This window comes from Pan paniscus, chromosome 6, assembly GCF_029289425.2.
Source record: "Pan paniscus chromosome 6, NHGRI_mPanPan1-v2.0_pri, whole genome shotgun sequence".
Taxonomy (NCBI): Eukaryota; Metazoa; Chordata; class Mammalia; order Primates; family Hominidae; genus Pan; species Pan paniscus.
The window spans coordinates 187,098,048-187,109,763 of NC_073255.2; the positions used below are offsets into that span (position 1 = coordinate 187,098,048).

The following is an 11,716-nucleotide window of genomic DNA, read 5'->3' on the forward strand; positions in this document are numbered from 1 at the left end:
ACTGAATGGGCAAAAACTGGAAGCATTCCCTTTGAAAACTAGCACAAGACAGGAATGCCCTCTCTCACCACTCCTATTCAACATGGTGTTAGAAGTTCTGGTCAGGGCAATCAGGCAGGAGAAGGAAATAAAGGGTACTCAATTAGGAAAAGAGGAAGTCAAATTGTCCCTGTTTGCAGATGACATGATTGTATATCTAGAAAACCCCATCATCTCAGCCCAAAATCTCCTTAAGCTGATAGGCAACTTCAGAAAAGTCTCAGGATACAAAATCAATGAGCAAAAATCACAAGCATTGTTATACACCAATAACAGACAAACAGAGAGCCAAATCATGAGTGAACTCCCATTCACAATTGCTTCAAAGAGAATAAAATACCTAGGAATCCACCTTACAAGGGATGTGAAGGACCTCTTCAAGGAGAACTACAAACCACTGCTCAATGAAATAAGAGGATACAAACAAATGGAAGAACAATCCATGCTCATGGGTAGGAAGAATCAATATCGTGAAAATGTCCATACTGCCCAAGGTAATTTATAGATTCAATGCCATCCCCACCATGACTTTCTTCACAGAATTGGAAAAAACTACTTTAAAGTTCATATGGAACCAAAAAAGAGCCTGCATCGCCAAGTCAATCCTAAGCCAAAAGAACAAAGCTGGAGGCACCACGCTACCTGACTTCAAACTATACTACAAGGCTGCAGTAACCAAAACAGCATGGTACTGGTACCAAAACAGAGATATAGACCAATGGAACAGAACAGAGCCCTCAGAAATAATTCCGCATATATACAACTATCTGATCTTTGACAAACCTGACAAAAGCAAGCAATGGGGAAAGTCACCACAATTTTTAAATTCACAATAACAAGTCTCCCCTCCCCATGTTTTGGAATTTTGGGATGTTAAATCCACTTGTTCCTTTTGTTTTGCAATTTCTCATCATATCTTTACCTGTGCACCCCCTCCTTTTACATACATAATGTTTTGTATCATCTTATTGAGAATGATATACTCTATAATTGCACTGTTCAAAACGGTAACCACTAGCCACATGTGGCCGTTTAATTATATGATTTAAAATTAAAATGTAAAATTCAGTTTCTCCATCACATTGGCCACCTTGCTAGTGCTCAACAGCCACATGTGCTAGTGGCTGCCATATTGGACAGCGCAGACAGTAAACATGTGCATCACAGAATTCTCTATTGAACAGTACTGCTTTATAAATGAACACTTTACAAGAAACCACAGAACAATTGTCAAATACATCTCAATATGACTGCAGGAAATCTGTGGTCTATTCTTTTGGCTTGACCCATTTTCCAAAATTGCCTTGAACCATGGGAATAAAATGAATTTTAAAATGTCATAGTACTCTAAAACATGCACCTCTACTCAGCCCCTGCCCTCTCCTTCCTCACCTCCTCCCAACATCTATCTTACTCCTCCTTTAAGGCTGTAGTCACATCACTTACTAGAACCATGGGACATAGAGGAAATGTTCCATGTATGCTCATGTTCAGAAGGGACAGGAGTGAGAAGGCTTGAACAAGAAATTTCATGAGGGAGATATTTAAAACTGTGCTTGGAAGTCTCTACAGATGATCTAAAAGATGAAGCAGGAGAAGCAATATTTGCGTCTCCAAACCTAGAGGAACAGTGCAAAAACAGAAGGACCTATCTCCAGTTGCTGGGAGTGAGACCAGTTGTTAGCTCTCAGCTGTTGAGCCATCAGACCTGTCCAGAAATTAGCTTATGCTGAAGAGAGATGCCCTACGTAAGTCAAGTGTCTTTTCCAGAGGAAGTTTGCATCCGATGGGGATTATAAAGTTCTGCTCACTCTCCTTCATTCTGAAAGTCCAACCAAACTTTAGAACTCCCTGTAGAGTCTATATTTGTTGTGACTACATCTCAGTCTCACTTCTTCCTGCCTAATCCTGGGTTCTTCCCTTCTCCCTCTAGCACATTTCCTGAGAAGATTCCCTAATAAACTTCCTTCATCCATTTTATCTTCATCTCAACAGTCTGTATTCCTAGGAACCCAAACCTTTGCACATGTACATGTACATATCACTTATGTTAGGAAACGCAGTGATGTAATTTGCAATATTAGTAGGTCAAAAGGAAAAAGACATGGAATTATATCAGTCAACGTCAAAATAAATTTTTCTAAATTTATACCACAGATAAAAGACTTTAATGAAATAGGACTAAGCAAAGTATAGCCACACTGATTTTAAAATAAACTAATTAATTGCCAATAACCAACATCAATATTACTGATAAGATATTAGGTGCCCTACAGGTAAATAAATAATAAAAGCACATTAACTCACTTTTGAAAAGGTAGCAAGCAATTGTAATTATACAAGAGAAAGCAACATAAGATATTTTTGGAAACAAGGAGGGAAAATTATCACTATTTGCAACTGAGTGTATGATAAACCTGGAAACTCCAAGACAATCAAAAGGAAATGTTTTAAATGCTAGGATGTGGAGAAATAAGAACACTTTTACACTGTTGGTGGGACCGTAAACTAGTTCAACCACTGTGGAAGTCAGTGTGGCGATTCCTCAGGCATCTTGAACTAGAAATACCATTTGACCCAGCCAACACTCCAGAGTATTACTATAGACATTTCCTAGACAATTTCTCCCCACAGGGAGGTTCTCTGAAATTACAGAGCTGGACAGGGAAGAAAGGCCCAGAATCCTAGAAGCCATGAATGAGTTATGTAAAAATGTTTTGATGGTTAATGATCCTTACAATCAGACTCAGACAAAAACGTCCCCTCTCAGGTTCCCCTTTCTGTGCCCTTCTTCCCCTGGGCAGTGCCCATCAGAGGCTCCTCTGCTCTCCCAGTGGCATCTGCTTTAGAACAATCCCTGCTACTGGTGTCAATGAGGTTTAAGCCCTTCTCAGGGGGCCATTTGCATCTAGACAAACTTCTAACTGTTGGGACATATCCCAGCTGGGAAGGACTGAAATCCACCAACTTCCTTGGCATTCGTGCCTTTCTTTCCAGTCCAGATGAAATCATCGAAACACTCTTTTTTCACTTTTGAGAAGAAGAGACAGTTGGCCCACATGACAGCAAATAACTACTGATTAACTTTCCATTTAAACTGTTTATTTTGTATAATGGCATGAAAGAGAATTTCAAACACAGGCACGTGGTGGGGTTCATTAGCAGTCAGGAAGCTCAGTGAAGATTCAAGAGAGGAAGAAGACCGACTGGAGTCTCGGTTTTACTTTCTTTTTCTCTTGGAGCTGAGCTATAAGACAACAGGACTGAACAGGGAGCCAACTGTTTCTTTGAACAGTAAATCAGGTAAGCCCAGATTTACGAAAAGTTCTGCAGTGTTGATTTCTAGGTCCCAAGCCATGCACAAACATTTTCATTTTTCTTAGAACAAATTTGTCCTATTTTAAGAGAAACAATTTAGAGTGACTGCCTTTTCCTTAAGTGAAGCCAGTTTACAGGAAACCGATGTAATTTACTTTACACATTACTGGCAAAGAAAGAATTTCCATAGTATAAAGTCAATAAAAAGTGCTAACTGGGAAGAATTTGGGCATTAATCTGTGGCTTTCAGTTTTCTGTACTTGTACGCTTGGTCTATGCCTGCCAGATTTAAGCAAGAGAAACTAGCTGATGAAAACCTACCGATATTTCTCACTCCATAGTAGTTCCTACATTGCAAGGGCTTCATAACCAGGGGCTGTTGGGGAATGAGAAAACTTCAAGCCATTAATGGATCAAGTGAAGTGTATTTCCGGCTTAAAGGACTGCACGGTTTCCCAGAGTCATAATCTTCATTCGCTGAGTCTCTCAGCAAAGACTCAACATGAGGGAGGAGATTTGGAGAGAGTAGAGGAGGGAAGGAGGCAAGGTGGGAAAAGAAAGAGAGGGAAAGGGAGGACTGAGCCTAAGGTGTAAGGGAAGGCACACCTACAGAGAAAGCTGACAGAAGGGAAGAGTGTGCAGGCAAAACAAAAACAGAACGGAGCCGGGCTGATCTGTGAGAGGACGGGAGGAAGAAAGCGAGAGAGCTGGGCATGAGGCTTACGAATGAAACCCACTTCTCAGCCCCTCAGCATTCCAGTTCTCTGTAAAGTAGGAAGTCATTCCTTTCCCACCCACCTTGTCCCTTATGAGTAGACAAATGAAGTATGGTTGTTTAGAAATATAAGGATCTTGGCCTAGCGCGGTGGCTCACGCTTTTAATTCCAGAACTTTGGGAGGCCGAGGCTGGTGGATCATTTGAGGTCAGGAGTTCGAGACCAGCCTGGCCAACATGGTGAAACGCTGTCTCTACTAAAACTACAAAAATTAGATGGGCATGGTGGTGCACACCCATAATCCCAGCTACTCGGGAGGCTGAGGCAGGAGAATCAATTGAACCCAGGATGTGGAGGTTGCAGTGAGCTGAGATCGAACCACTGCACTCCGGCCTGGGTGACAGAGTGAAACTGTGTCTCAAAAAAAAAAAAAAGAAAGAAAGAAAAAGAAAAGAAAAGAAATATAAGAATTTTTCATGATTTAGAACTGAAAAATAAGTTTCTTGTCTCTCTGTTTCTCAGGAACACCAATGGACCAAAATGAACACAGTCACTGGGGTAAGAAAGTGACTTCACGTGTGTGTGTGTGTGTGTGTGTGTGTGTGTGTGTGTGTGTGTGTGTGTTTGGCTCTTCTGATGATGTTGGGGCAAAATAAACAAGGGTGAAGGATCTTATTCTAACTCCCACAGCTACCACCACCAGCAGCTGAAAATTGTGGGGTTTTGTTTTGTTTGTTTGTTTGTTTTGAGATGGTGTCTCTCTCTGTCACCCAGGCCGGAGTGCAGTGGCTCAATCTCGGCTCACTGCAACCTCCACCTCCCAGGTTCAAGTGATTCTCCTGCCTCAGCCTCCCAAGTAGCTGGGACTAAAGGCACACACCACCACGCCCAGCTAATTTTTTTTTGTATTTTTAGTAGAGACGGGGTTTCACCATATTGGTCAGGCTGGTCTCAAACTCCTGACCTTGTGATCCACCCGCCTCAGCCTCCCAAAGTGCTGGAATTACAGGCATGAACCGCCAAGTCTGGCTCGAAAATTGTTAAAATACTCACCAAGATCCAAAATATGCATCCAGGCTTTTCCCTTATGCACAAATCTTTCAGATCTCTTTGAAATACTCCTTCTCCTACCATTCAGTCTTCTCTTCCTTCTCTCACATTTCCATAGGTTCTTTGTGTGTGCGTGTGTGTCTCTCTCTGTCTTTCTGTCTGTCTCTATCATTCCCTTCTCTTCCCTTGTCCTTTCTCTCTCTCTCCTCTTCTTGCACCTGTTTCTGCTATCTGTATGGTATGGGCGTCTCTCTCTCTGTATCTTGACCTCCCCCTTCCCACTCCCTCCTCCTCACTCTCTGCCCCTCACCAGCCCTGTCTTCAGTCTCTTACATCAAGAAGAGCCCAGATCTTCCTCCTTACCAAGTTGCCTTCACACTCAACCCTCACCTGTGAGAAATAGGAGGTCTCTGGCTTCATTGTGTATGGAACTTGTTTATTGATCAAGCTGAACTCTGAGATCCAAATGAGAAACAATTTTTTTTTTCCTCCCAGCCACTGACTCTTATTATGCAATCCTGATTTCCTTTTGTTTTGGTTGCGGGGTGGAGGGAATGGAGTCTGGCTCTGTGGCCCAGGCTGGAGTGCATTGGTGCAATCTCAGCTCACTGCAACCTCTGCCTCTCAGGTTCAAGTGATTCTCCTGCCTCAGCCTCCTGAGTAGCTGGGATTACAGGCATGTGTCATCATGCCTGGCTAATTTTTATATTTTTAGTAGAGACAGGGTTTCACCATGTTGGCCAGGCTGATCTCAAATTCCTGACCTCAAGTGATCTGCCCACCTCAGCCTCCCAAAGTGCTGGGATTACAGGCGTGAGCCACCACGCCCGGCCACAATCTTGATTTATTGATGCCATCTCAGGCAGTTGCCTTTCTGATTAATAGAGACTAGAAGAATAGTCTATTAAAGTCACTATGACACATGTATCAGGTGTTGTACTGTTCGGTGCCGTCTAACATCAAACTTACATTCAATTTGAGTTTCTCCTTCCTCTACCTCAGCCTCAGCCTGAACTCTGGGACCTTCCAAAAGTCTTCCTCTCCCTTCCAGCTCTGCCCCCTCAACCCTCATGCTAGTCCCTCCTTCCCCATCAGGCAGGAGGATGGGTGACTGGAGAAAGAAGGTGGAGTGCTTGAGTCCCATTGTCCTTGCAGTTGTCTCCTGGCTAGTCCTCACCGCCATCCCATGCCCCATTACAGCAGACACCCTCCACTGTGCGAGAACACTGTGGAGTTGCCACGGGGCTAAGTTGCACGCTTCCCGCCAGAGGCTGTGCCCTCTCTGGCAGAATTCTCCAACTAGACCTCTGCTCCCACCCTCATGGCACCCCTGGCTTCCTCTTGTAATTGCACTCCGCTTGCCATACAAGGCAGGCCTTTGGACAGGGCCTCATCAAGGCAGCTGTGCCTAGTTATTTTCTGTAAGATCCCTTCTGTCCATGGGAAACCCCCTAAGCCATTGCTGCTTACTCCTTATCCTGGTCTCCTAGGTGGCTCTAGTCAGCCTTCAAAATTTAGAATTCTCCAGAAAGGAAATAGACACCAATTTCCATGTTTATACATGTCTCCAAACTTCAGGTTACATCTAACTCCTCTCAAAAATTTGCTCAAGAATTCTCTTCACTTTGCTGCACTTGGATAGGCTTACCAGTTTCTGTCATTCAGCAGACACCCATCTGGGAAATGACCTACCTATCTCTCAACTTTGGTGACATGCCCAATATTTATGAGTGGATGATTTAGAGACCCTCTCACTTGGCTTTGGATGCAGGGAATTCTCTTCCCTATACCCTCCCCATGGGAGAGAATGAGGTAGCACTCCCTAGGAGGCCAGCAACTCAGGACTCCCACCGCTTCTCTTCAATGACTCCCTTGATTTCTGTTTTCATAGGCGAGAGGAAGGTTAAAGGTGCAATTTGGCTGCCTCTAAGCAAGCTCCAGCGCGGTGTATCAGGAGCTGCTTGGCTGCTGTTTTCAGAATATAGAAATGTGTAATGTAATGCCTGCTTCCTTTTAAGTAAAAGTGTCCATTGCATGTCTACTGTGAGGCCATAATTTCACTGGCCTACAGAAAATAGGATTAAATGTCCATAAATTTTGGCCAATTTGTCTGGAAGAGAAAATACTTAAATATGTGCAACAAGTGTTGGCGTAGCAGCATGGCAAAGCACTAATACTTCAGGCATAGAAAACGGGCAGGTTCAAATGCCAGCTTTTTCATTTACAAAACTGGTTACTTTTAATGGGCTCTAAGTTATTGGGCAAGTTGCAGATTTATGTGTAAAATAAGGTGAATAAAAGGAACCCATGGGTAAAAAGGTTGACAAACCCTTTCCCTTTCTGCCTGAGAATTTAATCTTTGGTTAAATGTTTTAGCTCAGATTCTCTAATAATTTAATAAGAGTAAAATGTCTCTAACATTATTAGGAACTTTGCTTATGGTTGAAAACTTCTCTTGATGGGTGAATTATATCTATACTGGAAGAACTATAAATACATGCTAGGAAGCTATGTTTTGAACTTCCCTGAGCACAGTGACTCTTGTAACTCTCATGTTCCTTGCAGGGAATCTGGAAGCTAAACCCCAGAGTTGCTACAAGAGACATTGGCTCCTGTGAGTCCAGGTGGCTTCTATAACTGCTCAAGATGCCATCTCCTTGCCCTGGCACCTCCCTAGGTGACAGTTTGCAGTGTTCCATGAATTGCTGCATAGACTTCCACTAGGTGGAAGGCCCAACATTGTCCCTCTGGCAAGCGAAGTTTTCCATTCTTCTGAGTAGACTAGTGTCCCAGTGAGGCCCATGGCAGTCCTGTGAGCCCGAGAGGTCATTTGAACCAGCTAAGAACAAGACCCCTGGTGGGCATTGCAGCACCTAACCCTAAATCATATCATTGCTAGGAGGAGTAAATTAGGTAATGCAGGTAAACCACTTGGAACAGATCCTGGCACATTAAAAGTGCTCAATAAAGGGTAGATTTCACTAACTATTTAGGTGACTTTGTCCAAGTTACTTAACCCCTGCATGCAAGTTACTTCATCTATAAGGAAGTTGCTATAAACAATCCTAGCCTAATTTTCACCAAGTGCTTAAGTGCACCAGCACTCTTTTAAGTTCTTTACATATATTAACTTATTTAATCATTAGAACACCACCACATGGAGTAAACCATCATCTTCTCCAGATGAAGAGAAATTAATCAGTTGTCCAAGATCATATGACTAGCAATGGAAAGACAATCTAAACTAAGCAATCCAGCTCCAGATTCTTTTTTTCTTCACCACTGCATGCTGCCTCTCAGAAAGCTCATTTTCTTTGTACAGTCTAAGTTCCTTCTAAGCTCTGATATTCTGTGGTCAATGTAGACTTTCCTTCTCCAACTTTCTCTCTGCAACATGAGAGTAAGGAACAGCTAAACCCCAAAAGGCAATGAGCTTAGCGGGAGAGTCTTAGTTTGTTTGGATATTCCCTCCAGAAAGATTCTCCTGTTATCATGGTATTCCGTTTCACTCATATAGGTCAAATGTTCCTCCCTTACAGTAAAGGAATCAAGGGGTTAACCCTCAAGAGCCAGAGTCACCCTTGCCTTGCAAGTTAAATCACTCCTCTCTCCACTACAAAGCTGCATCTTGGTTCTTCCATGAACCTACCCTAGACAAGTCATTCTTTTCACTGCCATGTGGACCAGCGAAATGGCACCATGGCTCCTATGCCTTCTCCTTTTATGTGTCTGAAACACATTTTTTCCCTAAAGCCTCAAGCTCCTTCATACCTCTGTCCCCATTCACTCCTCTCCCCAGAACCTTACCCACGTTGAAGGGAAATGGGGAAGGAGAGAGGGAAGTTTACCATATTCTGTGACTATTTTATACCAAAATTATGCCATGCTTTCTAAGCAAAATTATGATATCCTTTATAAGATATCCGTTGTTTCTTCACTAATAAAAATAATTTTACACTGCTCATTCTAATATTTTGCTGGTCCAGCCACTTCCCTGGTAGTCATGACCCCACTCTGCCCAGCCAAGGTCAAAGTAGCAACCTCTGGCCTTGAAACAGAGCCAGGTCACTTGGCCCACATTGAGATGGAACCCATGGCCTTGCCTACGCATCTCTGATCTCCAGAAAACTTTTCTTCTAGAGATCCAGGACTGAGTGATTCAGGCAACCATTACATGATGAGAAATGCCTCTAAATCCATCTCATCCCCAAGGATGCTTTCCTAGGCTCCAACATGGCAGTACCCTGCAGTCCTAGAGCAATCAAGTTAGCTTTCATTTCTCGTGAAATAGATGTGCGAGTATCTTTTTACATAATGGGGAATACCTCCTTATCATTAAAAATATTCCCCTACCGGCTGGGCCCGGTGGCTCATGCCAGTAATCCCAGCACTTTGGGAGGCCGAGGCGGGCGGATCACGATGTCAGGAGATCGAGACCACGGTGAAACCCTGTCTCTACTAAAACTACCAAAAAAAAAAAAATTAGCCGGATGCGGTGGCGGGCATCTGTAGTCCCAGCTACTGGGAGGCTGAGGCAGGAGAATGGCGTGAACCCGGGAGGTGGAGCTTGCAGTGACCCGAGATCACGCCATTGCACTCCAGCCTGGGCGACAGAGTGAGACTCCGTCTCAAAAAAAAAGAAAAAGAAATGAAAAGAAAAAAAAATATTCCACTACCGTGATCAGTGTAGTGATAACACAGTAAACTTGCTCCTCACAGGACCACATGCAAAGGGCCAATGTGCCAGCAGATCTGAGCTGAGAATCATCCTGGTGGGCAAAACAGGAACTGGCAAAAGTGCCGCAGGGAACAGCATCCTCAGGAAGCAAGCATTTGAATCGAAGCTGGGTTCCCAGACCTTGACTAAGACTTGCAGCAAAAGTCAGGGAAGCTGGGGAAATAGAGAGATTGTCATTATTGACACACCAGATATGTTTTCTTGGAAGGACCACTGTGAAGCTCTGTACAAAGAGGTGCAGAGGTGCTACTTGCTCTCTGCACCAGGACCCCATGTGCTGCTCCTGGTGACTCAGCTGGGCCGCTATACCTCACAGGACCAGCAGGCTGCACAGAGGGTGAAGGAGATCTTTGGAGAGGATGCCATGGGACACACAATTGTCCTCTTTACCCACAAGGAAGACCTCAATGGTGGCTCCCTGATGGATTACATGCGCGACTCAGATAACAAAGCCCTAAGCAAGCTGGTGGCAGCATGTGGTGGGCGAATCTGTGCCTTTAATAACCGTGCTGAAGGGAGCAATCAGGATGACCAAGTGAAGGAACTAATGGACTGTATTGAGGATCTGTTGATGGAGAAAAATGGTGATCACTATACCAATGGGCTGTACAGCCTAATACAGAGGTCTAAATGTGGACCTGCGGGATCAGATGAAAGAGTAAAGGAATTCAAACAGAGCCTTATAAAGTACATGGAAACTCAAAGAAGTTACACAGCCTTGGCTGAAGCAAATTTCCTAAAAAGATCCTTAATCAAAACACAACTGTGTGTTTTATTTTGTATTCAGTTGTTTCTCAGATTGATAATTCTGTGGCTTTGCATACTGCACAGCATGTGCAATTTGTTTTGTTGCTTACTCTTTAGTATGTGCAATTTATTCTGCAGCTTGCTGTTTATTATACCCAAAAAGTTAATGGTATTTTTGAGAACAGTTATTAGACTAGAATGCAAGACTCCTAGGTTATAGTTACAGATCCCAGTTATTATTTACTCACTATCATTTAGTGGGTGAATCACAGTAATTTCCCTGTAAAATGTGGTACCTGAAGTCATATTTGAGATTCTATGAAATGTTTAAATCTTAACATCACTCCAATTATTAATGAACCAAATCATACGATAAGTTACTGTTTGCGTTGAAATATAATATCAAAGCCTTTTGAAATCTGTAAACATAAAATTCCTCTCATTTTCAAATATCTAAAGCCAGTTTTATGTTCCTAAAATCTCATTTTCTTCTTTCTAGTACTACTATTTCTACTGAATATAATGAAAATGGCAATAAAATAATATTACATAAACTGTAAAGTTCCTTTGATCATATGTTGTTAATTCTCTTCTATAGTTTTCTCCTTAGAAAATGGTAAGTGGACACGACTCATTTTAGCCAGATTTTAGCCCTGACGTCCTTCAGATTTATCACTGAAACATAGGTAAAGACAAATGTCAGAAAAGATAGCAAATTGGACTGGATATTCTGAAGCATCATCTTGCTAGATGCAAATAGAGGCTACATTTATTAAAAGAAACAGAATTTTTATAATTGATGAGTTCACCAGAAAAATAAAGAAAATTCCAAAGGTGGAGCAAACAATATTTTTTTTTAAATGAGGAGCACAAACTGGAGTTGAGGCCCATGAGGAATACATGAACAAGGAAGGCAGAGGTGACCGATAGACAAATGCCGGTACCAATCCTAAGATGAAGAAATCAATCTTGGGCTGTCAGTAAAATTGGAGAGCTGATTTGGAGTGTTCTGTATTAATTTAGGACCTTCCAGGAGACTAAAGTTATCCAAAATTAGTTGAATTCTTGACAGCCAGTAGAAGCAAACACAAATCTTCTCTAGAGGAAA

At 42.6% G+C, this 11,716-nt stretch overlaps 1 protein-coding gene across 2 annotated transcripts; it reads left to right on the top strand.

Annotated features, from left to right (window-relative positions):
* The first annotated feature begins 3,237 nt into the window (after positions 1-3,237).
* On the top strand, positions 3,238-11,162 carry GIMAP2 (GTPase, IMAP family member 2). Of its 2 annotated transcripts, none has more exons than XR_008626099.2 (3): positions 3,238-3,342; positions 4,596-4,631; positions 7,689-9,981. XR_008626099.2 is itself a non-coding variant. In XM_034965237.3 (3 exons), the coding sequence occupies exons 2-3, from the start codon at positions 4,604-4,606 to the stop codon at positions 10,826-10,828; spliced, it is 1,014 nt and encodes a 337-aa protein (XP_034821128.1). In that variant the 5' UTR covers positions 3,245-3,342; positions 4,596-4,603; the 3' UTR covers positions 10,829-11,162. The 2 variants fall into 2 exon arrangements, 1 of the variants encoding a protein (XP_034821128.1); XM_034965237.3 differs by having other exon boundaries at positions 3,245-3,342; positions 9,843-11,162.
* The last annotated feature ends 554 nt before the right edge of the window (positions 11,163-11,716 follow it).

What these genes read in the sequence shown, in the direction of transcription:
- GIMAP2 (XM_034965237.3), top strand. Translation starts at nt 4,604, where the DNA reads ATGGACCAAAATGAACACAGTCACTGGG. An exon ending in AAATGAACACAGTCACTGGG is followed by an intron (nt 4,632 to 9,842) that starts GTAAGAAAGTGA and finishes TGCTCCTCACAG; the next exon opens with GACCACATGCAAAGGGCCAA.